This window comes from Dipodomys merriami, unplaced genomic scaffold, assembly GCF_024711535.1.
Source record: "Dipodomys merriami isolate MVZ:Mamm:240054 unplaced genomic scaffold, mDipMer1.0.p SCAF_3, whole genome shotgun sequence".
Taxonomy (NCBI): Eukaryota; Metazoa; Chordata; class Mammalia; order Rodentia; family Heteromyidae; genus Dipodomys; species Dipodomys merriami.
In genome coordinates, this window is record NW_027204492.1 from 29,258,127 (window position 1) to 29,284,394 (window position 26,268).

The 26,268-nt window shown below is 37.7% G+C and overlaps 1 protein-coding gene across 1 annotated transcript in view; it reads right to left on the reverse strand.

Annotated features, from left to right (window-relative positions):
* The window catches only part of Wdr44 (WD repeat domain 44), an 87,410-nt gene that overhangs the window by 40,483 nt on the left and 20,659 nt on the right, over window positions 1-26,268 (reverse strand). The window contains exons 3-4 of the mRNA XM_070039851.1: window positions 9,188-9,221; window positions 3,675-3,749 (exon numbers count right to left, since the gene is read on the reverse strand). Coding sequence (XP_069895952.1) covers window positions 3,675-3,749; window positions 9,188-9,221 — 109 coding nt within the window. The remainder of the gene's footprint in view (window positions 1-3,674; window positions 3,750-9,187; window positions 9,222-26,268) is intronic.

Genomic DNA, 26,268 nt, shown 5'->3' on the forward strand with positions numbered 1-26,268 from the left:
GCAACTGATCTGTCTTAGCAAAATTTCATGCTGATTAGATCTGAATATTACTACTTATCAATAACATTCATATATATTTTTGAGCGTATTACATACAATGGTGTTTCTTCTATCTTCCAATTTCTTTTTTTTTTTTCTTTTGGGTCCGGTCGTGGGGCCTGAACTCTGGGCCTGGGTGCTGTCCCTCAGCTCTTCAGCTCAAGGCTAGCGCTCTACCACTTGAGCCACAGCGCAACTTCCAGCTTTTTTCTTTTTGCTTATGTGGTGCTGAGGAATTGAACCCAGGGCCTTGAGCATGCAAGGCAAGCGCTCTACCACTGAGCCACCTTCCCAGCCCACCTATCTTCCAATTTCTAATTCTTGAAATTATTATTTTTTTGCCAGTGGTTACTGAGCACTGAGGATCTTAGTGACAACAAGAGTTTAAGAATGAATAAGAAGTGAACACAGGGCTGGGAAGGTGGCTCAGTGGTAGAGCGCTTGCCTTGCATGCCTGAGGCACTGGGTTCGATTCTTCAGCATCACATAAGCAAAAAGAAAAAAGCTGGAAGTGGCACTGTGGCTCAAGTGGTAGAGCACTAGCATTGAGCTGAAGAGCTGAGGCCCCACGACCGGGCCCTTCCCCCCCCAAAAAAGTGAATACATGGAGACATCTGATATCATCTAATGAGGGGGTGAGACTGATTGGAATACATTGTAAATGTCTGGAGGTATAACAATGAAATATATATATGAATAGTTATAGTATATATAAGATAATAATAGTAATTTTTATAAGTTTGGTACCTGCCTAGCATTTGATCCTTAGCACCAGAAAAAAAAAAACTTGGTTAAAAAAAACTTGGCTGTAAATGGAATGGAATAGGCTCCAAAAAAGTAAGCTTGTGGGCTGGGAATGTGGCTTAGGGGTAGAGTGCTTGCCTAGCAAGCATGAAACCCTGGGTTCAGTTCCTCAGTACCACAAAAACAGAAAAAGCCAGAAGTAGTGCTGTGGCTCAAATGGTAGACAAAAGTTTGACAAAAGAAACTCAGGGAAAACAAAGGAGGAGGCAACAATGCTTCATAAGAAATGTACTCATTACCTTGCCCATGTAATTGTAACCCCTCTATATGGTATTTTCACAATAAAAAACTTATTAATAAACAAAAAATAAAAAAAGAAGCTCAGGGACAATGTCTAGGCCCTGAGTTCAAGCCCCAGGACTGACAAAAAAAAGTAAGCCTGTGTTTTTATAAGCTGAAGGGAAAGAGCAACTAGGAAGAAAGATAACAAAAATTTTGAAGAGCTGGGTGCTGGTGGCTCACGCATGTAATCCTAGCTACTTAGGATGTTGAGATCTGAGGATTGCAGTTCAAAGTCAGCTGAGGCAGGAAAGTCCCTGTGAGACTCTTTTATCTCCAATTAACTACTCAAAAACCAGAAGTGGTGTTGTTGCTCAAAGTGGTAGGGCACTAGCCTTAAGCAAAAGAGGTCAGGGACAGTGCCCACGCTCCGAGTCCAAGCCTTGCAAACAACAACAAAAAATTTTTGAAGAAAAAAGGAAAAAGGCCTGCTGTGTACTAATATGTGTATGTGTGTGTGTGTGTGTGTGTATGTATATATACATATATTACGTATATATATATATATATATATATATGTATATGAATGATAGTCAACACACAGGCTTTATTCAGTAGCTGAATTATTTCCCTTTTACAAAAGTACATACTGGAGGTAAAGATATAAAGAATTTTAGCTGGGCATGGGGCTCAAAACTATAATGCCAGCTGCTAGCTACTTGGGAAGCAGAGATCAGGGTATCACAGTTCAAGAGCAGGTTCAAGTTCTTGAGACTCCATCTCATTCAATGGCTAGGCACAGTGGCAAGGCTTGTCATCCTAGCACAAGTAGGAGGATCAGCTCAGGCAGACCAGGCTATAAGGCAATTGCTTACCTCAAAAAAAAACCCACACAAAAACAGTGTAAAAATGGGCTTAGAGGCATGGCTCAACCCTACCAAAAGGAGAATTTTACCCCAATTTTCTGCATCAGTTAAGTACAACCATGCTACTTTGTATGGGAAAGAAGAATACTGGATTATCAACATGGATTATGTAATAAGGAGGTAAGGGATAAAAAAAAAGCTTGCAGATAATGGAAAAGAGAAATGCTAGAAGAATGGATTGAGGCTTCTTAGCCTTTCATGTCTACATTTTACAGGAGAAAAGCGTATCTGCTGAAAGTGAGAGAGATATGAGTAGGCATAGCAGGCTGAAGGTGAGTATAAAGGTTTGCAATAATAATCACTGTGCATAACAGAATTGTCTAGGCAATAGAGGGGTCAAAGTAAGACTAGAAATCATGTCTTCCCTAATTCTCCTTCTAAGAACAACCTCTCTCATTTTTGAACTTCTCTTATTATATGAATGCTAATAGAAATACAGGAAATATGTGAGTTATCTCTGCATAGTTACTGTATCTGCACCAGATAAGTAGTTCTTGCAGAGCAACGCCCAAGTTTTTGGCCTGTTGTAACTCTTTTATTGTTTGTTTTTTAGGTGTTAGGGATTGAAGCTAGGGTCTTACTCATTCAAAGTAACAACTCTATCAATGAGCTAGTCTTTTTTTTTTTTTTTTGGGGGGTCCGGTTGTGGGGCCTGAACTCTGGGCCTGGGCGCTGTCCCTCAGCTCTTCAGCTCAAGGCTAGCGCTCTACCACTTGAGCCACAGCGCCACTTCTGGCTTTTTTCTTTTTGCTTATGTGGTGCTGAGGAATCGAACCCAGGGCCTCATGCATGTGAGGCAAGCGCTCTACCACTGAACCACGTTCCCATTCCTCAATGAGCAAAGTCTTTAGCAAATAATCTCATAATTGTCATTCATTTATACATGCATTCATTTATTCTATTTTATAGTGCCACCACTGTCATACCCTCAGCCTTTCAAGTTCTAGTAAATTCACCTCTGAAGCTCTATAGAATTGATTATTTTTCCCCCTTTGGTGGTACTGAGGTTTCAACTAATGGCCTCATGCTTGCTAGGCAGATGCTTCTACAGCCGAGCTACTTTTTCAGCAAAGAATTGATTCTTTAAATTGTGTTAAAAGCACTATCAGGGGGCTGGAAAGTGGCTCAGTGGTAGAGTGCTTGCCTCGCACGCATGAAGCCCTGGGTTCAATTTCTCAGCACCACATAAGCAGAAAAAGACAGAAGTGGTGCTGTGGCTCAAGTGGTAGAGCACCAGCCTTGAGCTGAAGGACTGAGGGACAGGATTCAGGCTCAGAGTTCAGGCCCCACAATCAAAAACAACAACAAAAGCACTATCAGTGTGAGAACTTTTTGGAACCTGTGACTCTTAAAAGACATCAAGATTTGTTGCAATGAGATTTTGAATACCTGTAACTCCTGATAGCAAACTCAAGAATATAGTTAATTCTAATAAAACAAAAGTATAAAGCATAAGATAAAACATACTATAAAGTGCTGTTTCAGGATAGATAACCAATTCGAAAATAAAAATGACTCCTAAAAGCCTGATGTGCCTTCTATTATAAAGACGACATATTCTAGAAATATTTATTGAAATTCACCAGGTACAGGGTGCTATGCCATAAAAGAACATAGAAAATGTTGTTTTAAATAGGCTACACAAAGGTGTTACCCACTAATATACTGGTATTTTATCTTTACAACCTTTTTGGATACATCTTGTTTCAATTCTTGTATAGGGGACCCATTTTCAACTTCATATTCAATGCTCTCGGTTTCCTGTTAAGGAAAAAAAAAACAGATCAAATGATGACATCTTATCTTTAAAACTCTCCTGAAAATAAAAAGGACAAATGAGAAAATATGGCATTAATGAAGTCTCATAAAGGGCTTACATGTCTTTATATTGATAGATACCCAGAGATTTTATACCAATTGGGAAATTGTGATTGCATAAGAAGGCTGACATTTAGCAATTTCATATTTTTCTCCTGCAACAGAATATTTACCTTTAAATATAAAAACTTGCCCACCTTTATTTTTTTGATTGGTCATGGGGCCAGAACTTGGCCTGGGCACTATCCCTCAGCTCTTCAGCTCAAGGCAAGCACTCTACCACTTGAGCCACACCGCCACTTCTGGCTTTTTTCTTTTTGCTTATGTGGTGCTGAGGAATCGAACCTAGGGCCTCATGCATGCAAGGCAAGCACTCTACCACTGAGCCACCTTCCCAGCCCCTTGCCCAACTTTTTTTTAACATTAAAAAACTGTAAAAGCCAGGTAATGGTGGTTTACCCCTGTAATCCTAGATACCCAGGAGGCTGAGATTTGAGGATAGTAATTCAAAGTCAGCCTTGTCAAGAAAACCCGTGAGACTCCTGTCTCCAATTAACCACTAGAAAATGAGAAGTGGCACTGTGGCTCAAAGTGGTACAGTGCTAGCTTTGAGTGAAAAAGCTCAGAGATGGGGCTGGGTTCTAATTTTAATGGTAAATGAGGAGGAAACAATGACTAACATGGCATCTAAAACATTTAAAAATGTGACTGCCACTACTGCTTTGTTTAGGATTTTAAAAAAGGGAAATATTAACGGCTGATGTATTCATCCATTCCTTTCAATACTATTCTCATTACTGAGTTTCACAGTTTAACATTTCAATTGCCTCTAAACTGCTTTTTCTATGTATAAGTCCCTTTCTTCCACATTGCTAATTTCAATTTCCCAAGGAGGAGAAAAAAAACCCAAAACAGTGACCAATTGGGTGTGGCAGTTCATGCACTTTAGAGGCTGCCACTTATCTATCTAGTATCTGAAATAGTGCTAGCAACAAGAAATAATCTGTGCAATGGCAATGAATGTTGAAAAATCATGCTCTGGTTTTTCTTTCTTTCTTTTTTTTTTTTTTGTCGGTGATGGGGCTTGAACTCTGGGCCGGGGTGCTGCCCCTCACCTCTTCAGTTCAAGGCAAGTGCTCTACCACTTGAGTCACAGTGCCAATTCCGGTTTTTCTGAGTGGCTTATTGGAGGTAAGAGTCTCACAGAGTTTCCTGCCCAGGCTGGCTTTGAACCATGATCCTCAGATCTCAGCCTCCTGAGTAGCTAGGATTACACGCATGAGCCACGGATGCCCGGCTCTGGCATTTCTTTAGTTAACACATATAACTGAAATTTAAACATTCTTTAATTCCTGATTTGTTTTATGTATGTATGTATGTATGTATGTATGTATGTATGTATGTATGTATGTATGTATGTATATATGTATGTATATATGTATATATGTTGGTCTAGTCTAGGCTATTTAGCAAGACCTTATCTCAAAACAACAACAATACTCACTAGATACTATGTTGAAAATGAACTATACAACTTGTAGGTGGGGACAGGAGGAAAAAATTGGGATGGACTGAGGGAAGGGGTGACATAGTTCAAAAAGAAATGTAGTCATTACCTGACTTATGCAACTGTAACGCCTCTGTACATCACCTTTATGATAATAAATAAATTTAAAAACACAAAACATGGGCTGGGAAGGTGACTCAGTGGTAGAGTGCTTGCCTTACATGCATTAGGCCCTGGGTTCAATTCCTCAGCACTATATAAACAGAAAAAGCCGGAAGTGGTGCTGTGGCTCAAGTGGTAGAGTGCTAGTCTTGAGCTGAAGAGCTAAGGGACAGAGGCGAGGCCCTGAGTTCAAGCCCCACAACCAAAACTGAAAAAAAAACCCACAAAACAAAAATAAATGAGAAACAAAAATCAACACTCAAACAAAAAACCTTGGCTAGCACAACTATGTAAGACATACAACAAAGTAACTAATGTTTTTTTTTTTTTTCAAAACCTTAGGAGGCCACGTTTCTTAACCCGGTATCCAAGGCTCATCAATCTAGCTCTGATCTATTCTTCTAGCATTCTACCACTGAAATTTTTATACCTCTCACACAGTGCTCCCAAATAATCTTCCACTTTCACAATACTGTTTCGTTTTTTTTCTCAGTCGTGGAGCTTGAGCTGAGGGCTGGGCTCTGTCCCTGAGTCTCTTTGTACTCAAGGCTAGGGCTCTACCACATGAGCCACAGCACCACTTCTGGCTTTTGAGTAGTTAACTGGATATAAAAGTCTCACAAAGACCTTTCTGCCCAGACTGCACTCAAACTTCAATCCTTAGATCTCAGCCTCCTAAGTAGCTAGGATTATAGGTGTGAGCCTGTAATACTAGGCTCATACTGTTTCCTAACATGCAATGTTTACCCAACTGTCCTCTGCTCTATCCAGGCAAATTCTAAACTTTCAAACACCAGCACAAGTTCTATCTCCCATCTGAAGATTTTCTCTTGTCTGCTTTCCTCCAACCTTCTTGTGTGGATACTGTGTTCTACAAACTTGACCACTTCAAATCTGATGAATCTCAATCCTATCATCTAATCTCAAAAGGTCACATACTGTATGACTTCATTTATAGTACATTCTCAAAATGAAAAAAATAATTAGAAATGAAAACTAAATTTGTTGATGATGTGGGGGGTTGTTTGGTATGACTCTAAAAGGGAAGCACAAGATGGAGATCTTTGTGATGATAGTTCTGAATCTTGGTTGTGGTGATGATAACACTCACATTGTCAAATCACTAGTTTTAATACTGTATTATAATTAAGATATAACCATTGGGAAGAGTGGGTAAAGAATACAGAAGCTCTCTTTATACTATCTTTGCAGCTTATTATAATAACATATAAAAAAGTAAAAAAGGAACACTATTCAACTCTATATTTATTTACTATATATATAAATTTGCTAGCTAATTTTATTCAAGTTAAAGATCAACCTATAATTACTGAAGTAAATTCCCCACAGCTACTTGTTACCTAAAAATATCTTAGAGCTAAGTGGCTTTTAAAATCTACAAACATAAAAAGCAATTGTCTCCAGTTATGGAGACTAGGAGGTAGAAATGAAATGGGAAAAAAGGCTACATTTTGAACCATATACCTCTCTGAGAAAATGTTATATGTACTTTTTAAAACTATTTTCATTAAATTATGAGGAAATATGATTTTATACAGTATAGGGAACACAAAATTGTGTTGTCTTTTTTTTTTTTGTCAGTTGTGAGGCCTGAATTCTGGGTCTGGGTACTCTCCCTGAGCTCTTAAGCTCAAAGTGAGCACTCTACCACTTGAGCCACAGTGCCACTTCCAGTTTTCTGGTGGTTAATTAGAAATAAGAGTCTCATGGACTTTCCTTGCCCTGGCTGGCTTTGAACAAAGACCCTCAGATCTCAGCCTCCTGAGTAGCTAGGATTACAGGCGTGAGCCACTGGCACCTGGCTTGTGTTGTCTTTTAAGCATCTAGTTTAAGAAAAAGAACATTACCATAGGTTTCAAGTCTCTTGTATGGTTCTCCATTTTTATTACAAACTCCTCTCCTGAGAGAGCACTGACAGCCCATATCTTGTATTTAGTATTTTTTTGCTCTTGTTTTACTCATTTATTTATTTTATTTATTTTTGTCAGGGCTAGTGCTCTACCACTTGAGCCACAGCGCCACTTCCGGCTTTTTCTGTTTATGTGGTGCTGAGGAATCGAACCCAGGGCCTCACGCATGTGAGGCAAGCACTCTACCACTGAGCTACTTGCTCTTGCTCTTCCCAGCCCTTGCTCTTCTTTTTAATGGTCTACAACTAAACAATTTCTAAACAATACATTGTTAATTTGGCATGCTTTTTTAACTTCATATAAATGCAACCATAGCGTAAACATTTTTCTATGGTTACCTCCTTTCAACATCCTGGTGTTGAAACTCATTCATGTTATTGTGAATAGCTAAGTTATTCATTCCTACTGCTGTAGAATATTCCTTATAAATACAATACAGTGTATCAGATTGGCATCCAATGTGTATAAAATAGTAAGCAGCTGGACACTGGTAGTTCACACCTATAATCCTAGCTACCCAGGAGGCTGAGATCTGAAGATCAAATTCAAAGCCAGCACAGGCAACAAAGTCCCTGAGATTCTTATCTTCAATTAATCATCAAAAAGGTAGAAGCAGAGCTGTGGCTCAAGTGATAAGAGTACTAGCCTTGAGTGCAAAAGCTAAGGGTGGGGAGGAGGGGAAGTGAAGTTGTGGAAGTGGGAGGGAAGGAATGGTAGGGGAAAACAAAGGAGGAGGCAACAATGCTTGATAAGAAATGTACTCATTACCTTGTTCATGTAACTGTAATCCCTCTGTACAGTATTTTCATAATAAAAGACTTATAAAAAAATCTAAGGGTCAGTGTCTAGGCCCTGAGTTCAAGCCCCATGACCAACAACAACAAAAAAGAATAGTGGGTGGGTACACTAGAACTGAAAAAATTAGACCATATTCAAGAACATATCTCTCTCCCTCCCTCCCTCTATACATACTTACATATATATATATATATATGTAAGTATATAATGTAAGATATATAAGCATGTGTATGTAGTATATGATGTTCTTGTACTTAAATGGCTTACTCTCAGGTTTGGGGTATAGCTTAGTATTAGAGTATGTACCTTGCATATATGCCAGGCCCTGGGTTTGATCCTCAGAACAAAACCAAAAGATTTCCAATGGTATTGTCAAGAACAAATTCCTCTGGTTTTGTTTGTTTGTTTGTTTGTTTTGTTTTGGTCCGGAAGTGGGGCCTGAACTCTGGGCCTGGGCGCTGTCCCTCAGCTCTGCAGCTCAAGGCTAGCGCTCTACCACTTGAGCCATAGCACCACTTCAGGCTTTTTTTATTTTCTGCTTATGTGGTGCTGAGGAATCAAACCCAGGGCCTCATGCATGCAGGGCAAGCGCTCTACCACTGAGCCACCTTCCCAGCCCAAATTCCTCTGTTTGGATTCAAGGTAAGGGTGAATTTTTATTTATAGTTACTGTGTTAATACATCTGCCCATAAAAAAGATACAAATAATGTTTTGGTTATTTAGTATTTTTGCCTGACTACATAAATTATATTGTTCTCTTACTCTAAAAGTTCTACATCAAACAAAAATTAGTAGAAATCTAAAAAATATTTATAGATCCTTTCTTATAGCATAATATTCAGATAGGTACCTCTGGAATCGTATAGGGTATAATTACAATACTGTTAAAAAATAAGAAAAAAAGCAAAAGCAAGTAAATGACATGTTACATAAACAAGAAAGTAAATAAAAAGTGTATAGAATTTCTGAAAGCACAACTTACTTTGAATGATGGAAGACCAACTTTTCCTGGAGACCTGTTCAGAAATAAAAGAAAGGAACTGTTGAATGGAAGGACTAAGAATGACAATACTTCTATACACTATTAAAGATAAGCCTGCATTTAAAAATGTATATACTGGGCTGGGAAGGTGGCTCAGAGGTAGAGTGCTTACCTTGCATGCATGAGGCCCTGGGTTCCATTCCTCAGCACCACATAAGCAGAAAAAGCCAGAAGTGGCACTGTGGCTCAAGTAGTAAAGCGCTAGCTTTAACCTGAAGAGCTGAGGAACAGTGTCCAGGTTTAGAGTTCAGGCCCCATGACCAACAAAATATATATATATTGTGACTGAAAAGTTTGTTTGCATGTAAAAATATGGAAAACACAAAAATACAGAAGAAAATTAACAGAATCCATACATAATCTTACACCTAGAGATGACTGTATCTGTCTTCTAGGAAGACAACTTACAAGATTTCTTAATAAAATTTTGTGCAACTTCATGATAAATTTCCTTACATTTCTCTAGATGTAGAACTGCAGGTCAAAAAGAATGCACTTTTCACAAATTTTGAGACACTTTAAAATGGTCGTCTGGAATAGCTATCCCAATTAATACTCTTAATTCCTCTTGAATACTTCTACCAAAATGGGTGTTATTTTAAACTTACTACCAACTCAAAAGTGAAGAGTATGTCTCCTTTTTAAGTTGCACTGATTTGATTTCTAGTGTGGCTGTAATTATTCATATGCACTAAATATTTATATTGCTTTTGAAGATAGTCATTTTTGTTTTCCTCTACTTTGTTTCTACTGGTGCAAAACTCTATTCTTAAATATAGACTACTCTAGATTTTTTTCTTTTCTTTCTTGGTACTGGGGATTAAAACCCAGGACATTGCACTTGCTAGACAAGCACTTTGCCACTGTGCTACATCCTAGCCCACTACTCTAGATTTAGCAATTTCAAAAATTAGCTTTTTATCAATTATATACTCCCCACCCCCTAAATAGGAACATTTAGGAACATTATTTCCCCTTTAATAGGAACATTCTGATATCTGCTTCAAAGTATAAGGAAGAGTATTAACCTTATTGCTACTTATACTTGAGAGTTAAGTAGTAAAACAGTTCTAAATAACTAGTGTGCCATTTTTTCCACTTGTGGGGGCTTGAACTCAGGGCCTGAGAGCTGTTCCTGAGCTTCTCATTCAAGGCTAGTACTCTACCACTTTGAGCCACAGCACCACTTCTGGCTTTCTGGTGGTTAATTGGAGATAAGAGTCTCATGAACTTTCCTGCCTGGGCTGACTTTGAACTGCAATCCTGATCTCAGCCTGCTGAGCAGCTAGAATTACAGGTGTGATCAACAAACGCCCAGCAAGTTCTTAAATTAATAAATAAAATAAAATACAATGATCACAGATGATACACCTTTGGGTTCAAAGGCACCTACCTTCAAGACCATTTAATCACACAATCTCTTTCATAGATACAGAAATAGGCTACAAGAGATAAGATGCTTTCCTTCAAAGTCCTATTTAGGGGCAGAATTTAAAAAGCAGAAACTGTTGACCATATATATTCTTTATATGCCAAACTGGGTGATGACATTTGGCATGGTATTCCTAAATCTTATCAAAACTTTGATACAAAACTATTTTCAAATAATAGAAAATCAACCCTTTTGTTAAACATTTACAGAATACCTATTATATACTAGGACTAGCGATAAGATGAATCAGAATATTTTACTTTGCATGTTTTTAAAGGCTATCTAAAAACGCTGTCATAAAACAGTGCATTATTTTTGTCCATACCAGTATTTGATATGAGGGCCTCACACCCTATTCTCCCTCAGTTTTGCTTGCTTGGCTGGTGCTCTACCACTTGAGCTATACCTCCAGCTTGGCTTTCTGCTGTTTATTTTTGGAGATGGAGTCTCTTGGATTTTTCTACCCAGACTGACTTTGAATCACAATCCTTAAGATTAGTAGCTAAGATTCCATACATGAGTCACCAGTACCTGGCTAAATAGAGCCTATTTAACCACACTGTTGAATCAATATAAATTTGTGTTAACAAAGGGCAATTTCCACAAATGAAATCTTCCTCTCTTTTTTTCTTTTGTTTTTGGAGACATCTTACGATGTAACCAGGTATCCTCCTGTCTCAGCCTAAATTATGGGATTTATAGGTGTGTGCTACTAGAGTCAGCTCAGAAATAAAAATTCTATATCACAAATTCTTTGGTTTCTCTGGTAAACTTATATTGTTATATAACAAAATCTTATATAGCGAGTTGACAGAAACTGAGGCACTTCCAATATGGAAAAAAGAAAAAGATTCTAGTTGTCTAGAACAGTCCAAGTATAATCAAAACAACAACAAAAGAAACAAATCCCAAAAACCCTGAAGGGGTGTAAACTTGTATGTGATACAAATTCTGAATGTTAACAGGGGTAGGGGCAAAGGTGTTCCTGTAATGGATCTATAAAGGCAAGAAAACATAAATTTAAAAAAAGTAGAAAAGGGTAGACCCTTATATTGGCCAAAATCTGCTTAGGTTCTTTAGCTGCTGGCCAAAATAAAATCATAAAAATAAAAACTAGGGAGCCACATTTATTTACTGTTTAACTGGTTTCACAAACAGCACTTGCTGGCTGTTGATTAACAGGATCTGAATTATTGGCTAACTGCTGACACACATAGATATATTCCAGATTATGCAGAGTAATTACTTCCTTTTGAGAGACAAAGAGATGCAATAAAAATCAGCTTTTAAGCAGACAAGCTCTGCTTGAATATTATTTCTACTACTTATCCCATCTGATTGAACCATTTAATGATTCTGTTTCTCTAAGTCCCTATGGCTTCCTTTGTTAGTAAAAAAGAAAAAGAAGTAAAACAACCTACTTAGGGCAGCTGTGAGGATTGGTGAAAGTACTTAGTCTATAGTAGTTGCAGCTCCAAATCACCCCAAGTTTCTCAAAGGTACTTTGACACTCCGTTAGTAATGGGGAGCTGATGACAAACTTTCGGAACACAGAAAAGGTACTCTAAACCAGGTGCCAGTGGCTCATGCCTGTAATCCTAGCTACTCAGGAAGCTGAGATCTGAGGACTGAGGTACAAAGCCAGCCCAGGCAGGAAAGTTCATGAGATTCTTACTTCCAATTAACCACCAGAAAACCAGAAGTGGCACTGTGGCTCTAGTGGTAGAGTGCTAGCCTTGAGCTGAAGAGCTCAGGGACAGTGCCCAGACCCAGAGTTCAAGACTCATGACTGACCAAAAAAAAAAAAAAGGTACTTTACTGACAAGCTCTGGTGTATTTTTTTTTTGGTCTATTTTTTTTTAATTTTATTGTCAAGGTAATGCACAGAGGGGTAATAGTTACATAAGTAAGGTAATGATTACATTTCTTGTCTAGCTTGTTACCCCTTCCCTCATTTTTCTCCCTCTTTTCTTCCCCCTGAGTACCTCCCTCAAGTTGTACAGATCATTTCCAACATGTTGTCTTGTGAGTATCACTGTTGCATTCGCTCCCCCTTTGTCATTTGTCTGACCATTTTGTAGTTCCCCTTCCCTTCCCTAGTTCAGATAAACGTATATACAGTACTCAGGGTCCCAAAATCAAAACAGTGACAACAGAGGATAAACCACAGGGGAAAAACACAAAAGAAAAAAGAAATCATGTAGTACATTGAGAACAAAAACAACAAAGAAAAACCTCTTGTGTCCGTGTTTGGAGTTCATTTCGCTTAGCAAGTTCTAGTCTATTTAACAATAGAGAACATGAAAAAAAAAGCCAGATTTTACATTGAAAAGTATGATCCTGCTTACAATGGGTGATGGATGGCCCCAAGCAAAGAACAGATTACCAAAGGCTTTTTATGACTGAAATACAATTTAAATGTTATAAAGTTGTTACTGTATAGTCTTATAGGTAGCAAAATATTTCAGATACTATAACTTCTTCAATATATTAAGCCTAAAACTGTCTTTTACCAGGGTGCTCGGTAAGACTAGAATTCTTATGTCATAATGTTTCGCTCCATCATGGACTATCAGTGCTTAGTAAGAAATGAAAGCATCCTTGTAATTTGCAAAGTTAGCTATAATCTGTCTGCATCATCCAAATTGAGAAAATAATAATTCATTTCACCACCAGAAGCCATAAATCATCTGTAATATTCCCACTCTAAGACATACTTTCCTAAAAGGGATCTTTTAAATAATAATAAAATAAAACAAAGTACATCATTTATGAAATATAAGCCTAATTAGGCTAAGGCTGATGTGTTTTAATTTCTTTGATACTCACAACCTTTTGATTGGATAGTTATGTTACTTTTCTTATTTTTCTGGTTCTGAGCTAAACAAAATCTAACTGAGGTCAGACACATTTAAATTGCCCGGGGCAAAATTTGACTACAGGCAGGCAGACACTAGAGGCCACTCTCTCAACCACTTTGCAAAACTGTCTTCTTTCTGGGTAAGCTTTTAAACTGTTATCATAAGTTTAGCACACACATAAAAGGCTTCAATTCTCTAGAAATTCTAAATATGGAATTATTTCAGTATTTTATTCCCTTGCAGTAGCAAGTCAATTAGGTACTTACTGTACCTAACTTGCCAAAGGCAAGTCAGGATTCAAAGACTTTCAGTAACTCAGGTTAGTACTACTCATGAAGCAGCACTAATTACCCTTATTTTGTGCTCATTACATAGCATCAGTTACAACATTCTCATAGCCATCATGTTTCAACTATTTCAAAACAGTTTCAAAAGCACCTTGTAAATAAGTACATGAATAGAGTAAGCTTTGCAGTTTCAGTAATGTGTCCCTTGAAAATATCTTCATAAACAAAAGATTAACAATTTTCTCTTCTTCCTTCATTAGTATACTCAAATGTACTCAGATTATTTGAATATAACAATTTCTCATTGAGAATCTTAAAGTGTGAGGAATTTATTTGCTTTCATACTGAGGGTCAGTCAGGCTGTCAGAGTTGGAATATCTAGGTTTTGTTTCCTTCCTCAGTGCAAGCAGTCGTTTCTTACAGTTGGTCATGTGTCTACTATTCTTTTATTTATTATTCTTAAATTTTATTGTAAAGCTGATATACTGAGGGGTTACAATTACCTGTCAGGTATTAAGTACATTTCTTTTTAAACAGTGTCACCCCTCACTCATTTTTCTCCCAGTTTTTCCCTCTTGACCTCCTTTCCTCCCAAGCTGTATAGTTCATTTCCAACATAGTGTCTAGTGAGTATCCATTGCTGAATTGATTCCACCATTTCTATGCTTTGTTCCACCATTTCTATGCTTCCCTTTCCCCTCCCCATTTTTCTTTTTTTTTTAACTGTTTGTTTTGTTTTTGGTCTTTCCTTTTTTGGTACTAGGTATCAATCCCAGGATGTTGCTCTTGATAGTGCATTCTCACTGAGCTACATCCCAGCTCTATGTGCCTTTTTTTTTTTTTTGGTTGGACATGGGGCTTGAACTCTGGGCCTGGGCACTGTCCCTCAGCTCTTCAGCTCAAGTCAAGTGTTCTACCACTTGAGCCACAGCACCACTTCTGGTTTTCTGGTAGTTTATTGGAGATAAGGGTCTCACGGACTTTCCTGCCAGGCTGTCTTTGAATTGTGATTCTCAGATCTTAGCCTCCTGAGTAGCTAGGATTACAGGTAGGAGCCACTAGCACGCAGCTCTATGTGCTTACTTTTAAAAGCTTTCTTTCCCTTCTAAATTTTGCATTTAGCATGTTTTGAACTGGGAAAACCTATTTTTTAAAGCAATTGTGTGTAAATGGAAGAACAGGAAATATACAAGCTTACCCAGGAAATCTTATTTTGGGCTTTGTGGCAAAGTTTTGATTGTTCAAAGGCTTTTTAAATACCTATTTTATGTTCAGTTGTATTTGAGTATCATTACAAAGAAGTGGCCAGCATACATGTTATGTATTACAATCTTCAGTGTCCTTGGCTGACTCAATCCTTCTGTATAACCCAGTCTCTAATTTCAAAGTAAAGATAACATCCTACCATTTCAGAGTGTTTATGTGCCTAGAAAAAAAAAACAGCTATTCAGATCAAGTTTGGGAATGTAAAAGATGAGGCACTGTCAAAAAAATTCAATTCTATTCTTGGCTCTTCACCAACTCACTGCAAAATCTTAAGCAAGGAGTTAGTTTTTGTGATTTTTTTAGGAAATTTTAAGAACTTTCATTAGTCTAGATGTGAAGATGTGATTTATACTATAATAATCTCAACTTTATATACTCTAATTTCTCTTAGAGATGTATTATATATGTAGACACACATATATAGAACATATAGAATGTTCAGCTTTGTGTATTTGGAGATTTTAGGGTTTTTTTTGGGGGGGGGTCCGGTCGTGGGGCCTGAACTCTGGGTCTGGGCGCTGTCCCTCAGCTCTTCAGCTCAAGGCTAGTGCTCTACCACTTGAGTCACAGCATCACTTACGGCTTTTTTCTTTTGTGCTTATGTGGTGCTGAGTAATCGAACCCAGGGCCTCAGGCATGCAAGGCAAGGGCTCTACCACTGAGCTACCTTCCCAGCCCAAGCTTTGTGTATTTGGAAAAAAATTTACAAAATATTCTGCAGACATGGGACTAGGAACAAATGAAGGAACCAGTGGATGGGACGTGTCATGGGAGGCTAAACATAATTAAAGCACCTCAGAAAAAAAAAAGTTGTATGAAATAAAAGAAAGCAGTTCCATCACTTTGTCTGTTGCATTTATTTAAGAAAAAGTTACAACAAAATACTTTAGACACAAAAGACTGTAAAAGAAACTATAAAAGTATTATATTCCTATACTAGCCAGTTTAGGAACCTAGCACTGATAATGAGCCAAAGCCTCAGAAACCAAGTCTCAACCTATCTCTTCTCTCCTTCTGACCAAAGGCAGCACAATCCTCAATCTAATCTTTTCCATTCCATGATTACTATAGATTTATGTTGTATTCTATGCAGTATTTCTAAAAAAGCACTACATCTAAAAATTCAGTAATTTTAAATTCTAAAGTATACTTATGTAGGTTATCTAGATTATTTTGTATATTGATTTTTACCAATTTCCAGCATTCCATTATTTGAAAAAATATTTTTCAGTTACCTTTTATATATGTAAAAATGTTATATAAACACACTATTCTATAAACTAATATACACTAACAGAAATATTCTGAAGACACTATAATAGTACAAGTTAAATTTCTCCTTTTTTGTGCCAGTACTGGGTCTTGAATTCAAGGCCTGGGTACTCTCCCAGAGTTTTCTGCTCAAGGCTAGCAGTCTACCACTTGAGCCACAGCTCCACTTCCAGCATTTTTGGTGTTAACTAGAGATGAGTCTCATGGACTTTCTGCAAAGGTGGGCTTTGAACCACAATCCTTAGATCTCAGCCTCCTGAGTAGTTAGAATTACAGACATGAGCCAATGGAGCCCAGTTTTAGATTTCTCCTTTTTAGACATTAAGGTCAGTAATTTTTTCCAGAAAAGACCCACCCAAATGTCAATATAAAATAACTTTTATTATTTTATACATTATATATATTTCAGAAAACCTTAATGTTATATATAGGCAAATATATATGTACATATGTATATCTTGGTGGTGTACCCCATTTGAACTAAAACCTAACAAAAATGAGAGCTTTAAAAGTTGACTTACAATTTGAAAAAATTTTAACACAGGGTATTTTTTCTCCCTTTGACACAGAATCTTACCATGTTGCCCAGCATGTCCTGACACTTGCTATTCTGTTGGCTCAGCCTCCTAAGTGTCAGGATAACAGTTAGATACCACCACACCTGACTCATAGGGACTTTTGAATCAATTTTTTTAATGCTTTTAAGTATCTGATTAACAAAGCTTTATTTAAACAACTCATTTATTTAAACAATGTATAAAAAGGTGAACAAAAATACAACTTTTTTTTGGGGGGGGGGTTCCGGTTGTGGGACCTGAACTCTGGGCTTGGGTGCTGTCCCTCAGCTCTTCAGCTCAAGGCTAGCACTCTACCACTTGAGCCACAGCGCCACCTCCTGCTTTTTTCTCTTTGCTTATGTGGTGCTGAGGAATCGAACCCAGGGCCTCAGGCATGCAAGGCAAGCACTCTACCACTGAGCCACCTTCCCAGCCCCCCAAAATACAACTTTAAAGAGGCAAGTTTCCTTGCTCACCAAATACCAAAGACAAAATGAATTTATATATAAATTACTAACATAGTAATATAGTAAACATTTTTCCAACATCTTGCCATATCTCTCCTTTTCTCCAACCACTGGTAATCATAATCATTCTTCCTTCTATTTCTATAACATTTTTGGATTCCCCCTATTAATAAGAACATGAAGCATTCTCTTTCTATGCCTGGCATAGTTCACTTAACATAATGCCTTCTAGGTTAATCCATGTTTATGTAAACAACCGAATTTTCTTTTTTTTCTTTTTTTTTTAATTTAATTTAATTTTATTTGAGAACATACTGTACAGAGAGGCTACAATTACATGGGCAGGATAATGCATACATTTCTTACCAAGCATTGCAGCCTCCTCCTTTGTTTACCCTTCACCTCCCTTCCCAGCCTCCCCCCTCCCCCCACCGAATTTTCTTTTTATGTTGGAATAATATTCATTGTATATATGTAACACACATTCTTTACCCACTCATCCTTTGAACATTTAGCCTGATCACATATCTTGGCTATTATGAATAAGGCTCTATAGGAATTCAGATATTTTACTTCTTTTTTTACTTTTTTTTCCTCAGTCATGGGGCTGGGACTCTGGACCTGGGCACTGTCCCTGAGCTCTTTTTGCTTAAGGTTAACACTCTACCACTTTGAGACACAATGTCACTTCCGAATTCAGGTATTTCTTTAAGATAACTGATTTTTACTTCCTTAGTATACATAGCCCTAAGTGGAATTACTGGTTCTCATAGCACTTCTAGTAATTTTTTTGAGGAATTTCTATACTGTTTTTCACAATGGCTGTACTAATTTATATTCCTAACAACAATGTACAAGAGTTCCCTTATCTTTACATCTTTTTGTATGTGTGTGGCAGTGGCTTGAATTCTGGGCATAGACAATGTCCCTGAGCTTTTGTGCTCAAAGTTAGTTAGTGCTCTACCACTTGAGCTACATATCTACTTCAGTCTTTTTGGTGGATAATAGGAGATAAGAGTTTTATGGACTTTCCTGCCTGGGCTGGCTTTGAACCTCAGATCTCAGCCTCCTGAGTAGTTAGGATTACAGGTGTGAGCCACTGGTGCCTGGCAATAGTTATCTTTTTTCTAACAGCCATCTAACAGGTAGGAGTTGATGTTTCATTGTGATTTTAATTTTAACTACCTTAATAATTAATGATGCTGAACACTTTTTTCTTATACCTGTTGATTCTATGTTTCCTTTACAGAAATGCCTCTTTAAGTATTATTTTTGTCCATTTTTAAATTTGGTTATTTATTTTCTTGCTATTCATTTTTTTGAGTTCTGATATACTGTGGATATTAACCCCTTCTAAGGTTTATAATTTGAAAATATTTTCTTCCAACCCATAGGTCGTTTTCTTTTCTTTTTCTGTTGGTCGTGGAACTTGAACTCTGGGCCTGGGCACTGTCCCTCAGCTCTTTAGCTCAAGGTGAGCTTTCTACCACTTGAGCCACAGCATCAATTCTGGTTTCCTGGTGGTTAATTGGAAATAAGAATCTCACAGACTTTCCTGACCTTGCTGGCTTTGGACCGTGATCCTCAGATCTCAGCCCCTTGAGTAGCTAGGATGACAGGCGTGAGCCACCAGTGCCTGGCTGTTTCTTAACTTTGTTAACTTTTGCTATACTGAAGCTTTTCAGATTAATGCAATCCCACTTGAGTATCACTGCTTTTGAATGTGCTTTTACAGTCAAATATATATTGAAAAAGTCAGCCTAGATGCTCCTCAATGGACAAATGGATAAAAAAAAGTGGTAAATATACACAAAATGTAATTTTACTCATCCATTAGAACAAATGATACTGTATTTTCAATATAAATAGATTTGCAAATAAACGGAAAGGACCTGGAAAAATTACCTTAAGTAAAGTAAGTCAGGCCTAGAAAGACAAAGGTTGCAAGTTTTTCTTCATATGTGGAAGCTAGAATTAGTTTACAAACACATAAGTAAATAAGTTGTGTGGTATGGGAGTATATACACATTGAAATATATTAGATTCAAGAGAGAGCTAAAATAGTGTAATTTCTTAGAATCACAAAGTTGAAGTTCAACAAAATAAATATTTGGAACCAAGTAACTAAAAGGGCTAAGATGTGGTTAAGGGGGGAGGAGTCGATGAGAATACAGCCAACAATTCAATGTATATTCTATAAAATAAAGTGAAGGAAGGGGTGGGTTGGCAGGGATAGGTAAGAATGTTGGAAGGGGTGACACTGACCAAGATACATTGTATTCATAAACTTCTGTGTTAAATGGCAGTTACTCTGTACAACTAAACACAATAAAAGAAAATTTAAAAAAATCATTACCCAGTCCAATGTAGAAAACAGTAAATCTTCTGATTCTGTATCATATTAAAAGCAAGTATTGGGCTGGATGGTAGCTCAGTGGTAGAGTGCTTGCCCTGCATGCATGAAGCTCTGGGTTCAATTCCTCAGTACCACATAAGCAAAAAAAAAGCCAGAAGTGGCATTGTGGCTCAATTGGTAGAGCGCCAGCCTTGAGCTGAAGAGCTGAGGGACAATGTCCAGGCCCAGAGTTCAGGCCCCACAACCGACAAAAACACAAACAAACAAACAATAAAACAAGTATCTATCAATGGTGCTATTAAATTTAAATACCCCAAAACCAAACAATTTCTGAATCAGCTTCAAAAGAAAGTCTGCTTTATTTAAATACTGATATCCTATGGGAGAAAAACACATACCTTACAGATGAAATGCTAAACAGTACCATAGCCTCTCAATTAGTTGTAACTTACAAGCATGGGTTCGCATTGCCTGGTCATAAATTGTTTTCCACAGGAAAGTCTCCTATCCCTAACTTAGCATTTCAATCATAGGAATTTCCCTTTTGCAGCTAGAGTTCAGTAACAATGTACTTTAATATCTATATCATAGTCATTAAAAAAAAAACCTATACCCCAAGGTATAACCCCAGCTTTCATTGTATTTGATGTTGGTATAATTTGTGGAGGGGAAGGGCAAAAACAAACCGTTTAAATAGGGATACAGGTGGACCCATTGCAACAATGAGATGTACAAGTCGTTATGTCGAAAAAAGAACTTTACAACTTTGGTGGGGGGGGATAGGGGAGTGGAGATGGGAAGGATGGGAAGGGGAAACAAAGGAGGAGGCAACAATGCTTGATAAGAAATGTACTCATTACCTTGCCCATGTAATTGTAACCCCTCTGTATGGTATTTTCACAATAAAAAATTAAATTAAAAAATTAAAAACCTATAAAGCTTTAAAATGTTTCTGTCACGATTTTGTAGAATAGTGTAAGAAAAATCCTTCTTATAAATTCTGACCTGATTTAATGATAACACTCAGAGATATGAAATAAAATATAATGTCACTACTCCTAAACCTAAGGATTAGGCAATAGGATTTAGATCAAATGACAATACCTCTAACTTATTCAAAAGTTGCTCACTGAGCAACATAGCAAACTGTCAAATTGTTTATAAAATCTGACATAGCAATACTGCATGCAATATAATTGCAGTAAAAGGTGTAAATATGCAAGCAAAACACCATTTTTTCAACTTTGTTATATGACTGGACTTTGGAATTTGCTAAACCCAACTCTATAATTTAGTATGCTGAGAACAGAATTCATTTACTTTATGTGAACAAAAATCAACACAACATGCATGCAATGTCTCGCATGCATGAAGACCTGAGTTTGAGCTCTTAAGTTGTTAATTTTGTAGAATTCCATATGGTGTATATTTTGTTGATTGTATGATATCATAGAAGCACTTTAGGAGAAAGCATTCAGGGGAGATTTGAGGAATAGAATGAGCACAATCTAAGGAAAATCATAAAAACCTTTAAAAAAGTATCAGAAGGGCTGGGAAGGTGGTTCAGTGGTAGAGTGCTTGTCTTGTGTGCATGAGGCCCTGGGTTTGATTCCTCAGCACCACGTAAGCAGAAAAAGCCAGAAGTGGCGCTGTGGCTCAAGTGGTAGAGCACTAGCCTTAAGCTGAAGAGCTGAATGACAGCACCCAGGCCCAGAGTTAAGGCCCCATGATAGACAAAAAGAAAAAGAAAAAAAGAAAAGTATCAGAAAGTCTGCTGCTCACAATGTGCTGTGGTTTCAAAAAATAGCAGTGACAAAGTTTTTCTTTAATTTATACTCAGGACAAGAATAAGAAAAACAACGTTCAGGACTCCTTATCTAGGGATACACAGATGTATACACTATTACAATGTAAAAAGATGCCTCACTTATTTTTCAAATGAAGATAATTAATAGTATGACTGACTAGAAAGGGAAATAAAATACAAAATGAGAAAACTGGAACCTAAAGCATTCAAGGAATTAGAAGTATCTGATTGTTCAGCTCTCCTGTCTAAATTATTTCTTAGTATATGTATAAATTTGTACAACTCAATCCTTACCCAAAACTTCTGAAAAATCAGAAAGGATGGAAGAAAAATCAGGAAGGATGGAAGACTACCTTAAGGAAAACAACGTAATAGCACTAGAAAGCAAGTAGATAGCACAAACTATAGAAAGATTTATTTGATGACAGTCACAAATTGCTTAAATACACAACTAAGTTTAAGAGCCCTAGACAAGGGAAAAGACACTTGCTATGTATGGGTCAGCAAAGTATTCATAGACACTAATCTTGCAAGATTAATCTAATCTCTTTTTTTTGGTACAGTTATTGGCCTAGAATATACAGGAAATACCCTACATAAAATATACAAAATTAAAGCCTTATATTTTCCATTCTAATTGACATTCTTACTAATGTCTTGGATATTTATGATTTATCTACCCAATTTGCAGATGACACAAAGACAGAGAATGGGACAGAGAATTAGTATACTAGCTAAAAATGACTAAAAAGTACTTCAATAGACTAGAACAATGGACCAAATCTTTTTTTTTTTGGTTGTTTGTGCTGTTTGAACTTAGGGCCTGGACACTGTCCCTGAGCTTTTTTGCTCAAGGCTAACACTCTTACCACTTTGAGCCACAGATCCACTTCCAGTTTTCTGGTGGTTAACTGGAGACATGAGTCTCACAGACTTTCCTGCCTGGGTTGGCTTTGAACCACGATCATTACATCTCAGACTCCCGAGTAGCTAGGATTATAGGTGAGAGCCACCAGTGCCCAGCCTTGAGTTTTTGCGCAAGGCTAGTGCTCTGCCACTTGAGGCACAGCTCCACTTTCAGCATTTTTTTTTTTTTTGGTAGTCAACTGAAGAGTCTCATAGGCTTTCATGCTCAGTCTGGCTTTGAACTGCGATTCTCAGATCTCAGTTTCCTGAGTAGGTAGGATTACAGGCGTGAGCCACTGGCTCCCAGCACAAACTTTAACAGAATGAAATGTAGAGGGACAAATGTAAAACGCCTGACAGGGAAGTCATGGCTGAACAGCAAGCCATATAAATAACTGGGCATTTCTGTTGATGGTTCAGAAATAATAAAGACTGTGATATGACAACAAAGGAACAAATTGCTCTATGGCTGAATTAACAGAATGTGTCAAGTAGAAGGGAAGTGGTTGGGTGCTACACAACTTCTCAGAGATTAAGAGAACATGGAAGAATGTTGTGCACTGTTTGTGGTATCACATTTGAAAAGGAAGGATGGTAAAGTACAACATATTCTAAGGATAGAAATGGATTTGGTGCCAGGCACCGGTAGCTCATGCCTGTAATACCACCTACTCAGTAGGCTGAGATCTGAGGATCACAGTTCAAAGCCAGCCTGAGCAGGAAAGTCCGTGAGACTCTTATCTCCAATAAACCACTCAGAAAACCGGAAGTGGAGCTGTGGCTCAAGTGGCAGAGCACTGGCCTTGAGATGAAGAGCTCAAGGATGGCGCCCAGGCCCAGAGTTCAAGCCCCACGATCGACAAAAAAAAAAAAAAAAAAAAGATTTGGTTACTTTTTAAAACCAGGTGAAATTGTATGACAAACTAAGGATGCTAATCTAGAAATGATAAAGAAAAGTAGCAATCTTTACTCATTTAAAAGTAGAAATTAGGGTTGGGTATGTGGCTTAGTGGTAGAGTGCTTGCCTAGCCTAGCATGCATGAAGCCCTGGGTTTGATTCCTCAGCACCATATAAACAGAAAAGGCCAGAAATGGTGCTGTGGCTGAAGTGGTAGAGTGCTAGTAGCCTTTAGCAAAAAGAAGCTCAGGGACAGTGCCCAGGCCCTGAGTTCAAGCACCATGACTAGCAAAAAAAAAAAAAAAAAGAGTAGAAATTACAAGGTCTTTTCTTCAACCCCAATGAGCTTAGTTAGAACTAGTATTTAGAAACAGGAATGAGCTGCTTTTCTGATAAAAGTACTCAAACAGAAATTGAATAAAAACCTTAATGAGCCATTACAGAAGGTTGGAAGAGATGACCTCTATGGTTTCCTTTTTTATTTCTAAAGGTACAATCTCTCTAAATCTGCTTCAATAACTGTAAAATGAAGGGGTCACATTTACATTAGTTGAGCTCTTAGGTCCCTTTGTTTAGTCAAAAACCCTTATCAGTTGCCTATTGTGTGTTTGGTGCTGCCAGAAATGAAGAGTAAAAAAAAATGAGAAAGGCCAACCCTTGCACACAAAGAAATCATAATCTGGTAGGTGAGACAAATGTATGAACACATAATTTCAATTCAATGTGAAACTTTTGAGAGACAAGAAACATTTGGTATCCTGGAAGTATAAAAGATGAGCAGTCAAGTACATAGAAGAGGAAGAAGATGCTATATTTGGAAAGGTTTCTTGGAATAGCCTTCCAGTTATTTCTACAGTAGAAAATGATACAAGGCTCCAGAGAACTAGAAAGGCTTTAAAACACTAAATAAGTGCATATAAAACACTTCAGTTTAATGCCTAAACTGATAGTTGCTGATGACAATTTTTCCTACTTCCTTGCAGTTATTATAAACTGTCTTCACACAAGCCTCTGTGGATTAACAATGGGGCCACATTCTGAGAAATATCTCCTTAGGCAATATTGTCGAGTGACCATTAAAAAGTGACAGCTATGACATCACTCACCAAGATAAAATTTTACAGGACCAACATATGTCATATTAATAGATAGCTGTTGATCAAAAAAAGTTATATGTGGATGACTGCAGTTCTTGTATGGAAAAGAGCTTGAAATCTAATTCCTTGAATTTAATTTAAAAAAAGCATGCTATGTGATTTTTCTGCCATAGGAATTCTAAGATTTATACCTAGGTTATGTGAGTTAATCAGATCTTTATTCATGTTCTATCTGTTTTCTTCTTTCTTTTAACTTGACATATATTTAAACCACTAATATTTCTAAATGAAAACACAAACTAAAACTTGTCACTGTAGAGATCAAGTTATATAAGTGAACATTTCATAAACTAAGGAGTTTACATGTATTAGAACTAACAAGAGACCAATCAAAAAAATCTACTAATTGGGGGCTGGGAAGTTGGCTCAGTGGTAGAGCGCTTGCCTTGCATGCCTGAGGCCCTGGGTTCGATTCCTCAGCACCACATAAACAAAAAGAAAAAAACCGGAAGTGGTGCTGTGGCTCAAGTGGTAGAGCGCTAGCCTTGAGCTGAAGAGCTGAGGGACAGCGCCCAGGCCCAGAGTTCAGGCCCCACGACCGGACCAAAAAAAAAAAAAAAAAAAAAAAAAATCTACTAATTTATTGCTTGGATTTCTTGGACTCCTTCAGCCTTTTGTTCATGGCCAGCATTTTACCCCTAGAGCTACACCTCCACTTCTGGTTTTTGTTGGCTATTTGGAGATTGTGTCACTGACTTAAATTCCCAGGCTGGCTCCCAACCCTGAGTCTCAGATCTCAGCCTTTTTTCTGTTAACTGAGATCTCAGCCTTTTAAATAGCTAGGATTAAAGGCGTAAGCCACAGCACTTTGTATTGAGTCTAATTTTCTTATTGAATCTATGGTTTTTTGTTTTTGTTTTTGTTTTCGTTGGTCATGGGGCTTGAACTCTGGGCCCGGGTGCTGTCCCTTAGCTCTTCAGCTCAAGGCTAGCACTCTACCACTAGAGCCACAGTGCCATTTCCGGTGGAATTTTATGCTTCTATCAGAAAGAATGACATTGCCCCTTTCGTAAGGAAATGGAAACACTTGGAAAAAAATCATATTATCTGAAGTAAGCCAGACCCAAAGAAACATAAGCTCTATGGTTTCCCTCATTTTTAATAATTAGGATATGCCTAGGATAGTCCTGGCAGAGAATCATAATAGCTAAATAGCTATGTATATTTTCATGTTTAAAAAGTTTTATCAAACATGTATATCATTCTTGTCATTGTACATATTAGTTGTGTTTAAATCTAAGAGCTGAATCTGTGTCCATTCATTCCCAACTTGGGTTGCCAGATTGAAACTAAGATTCTACAATGTCCAGTTAAATTTCATTTCCAGATAAACAATGAATATATGTTTAGTATGTTTGTCTGAAATTAGAATTTAACTGAGTATACCAAACTTTTTTGGGGGGGAGGTCCGGTTGTGGGGCCTGAACTCTGGGCCTGGGCATTGTCCCTCAGCTCTTCAGCTCAAGGCTAGCGCTCTACCACTTGAGCCACAGCGCCACTTCCAGCTTTTTTTTCTTTTTGCTTATGTGGTGCTGGGAAATCGAACCCAGGGCCTCATGCATGCAAGACAAGCGCTCTACCACTGAGCCACATTCCCAGCCCTACCAAACTTTTATCTAGCAACTCTCCTTCATATTCAAATTAATTAGGTGGTCAATTATGCTGGTGTGAGATAAAAGGACAAAACAAAAAGAGTTCCATGGTCAGTGTCATTATATAAACATCCCTATCAGGGGCTGGGAAGGTAGCTCAGCG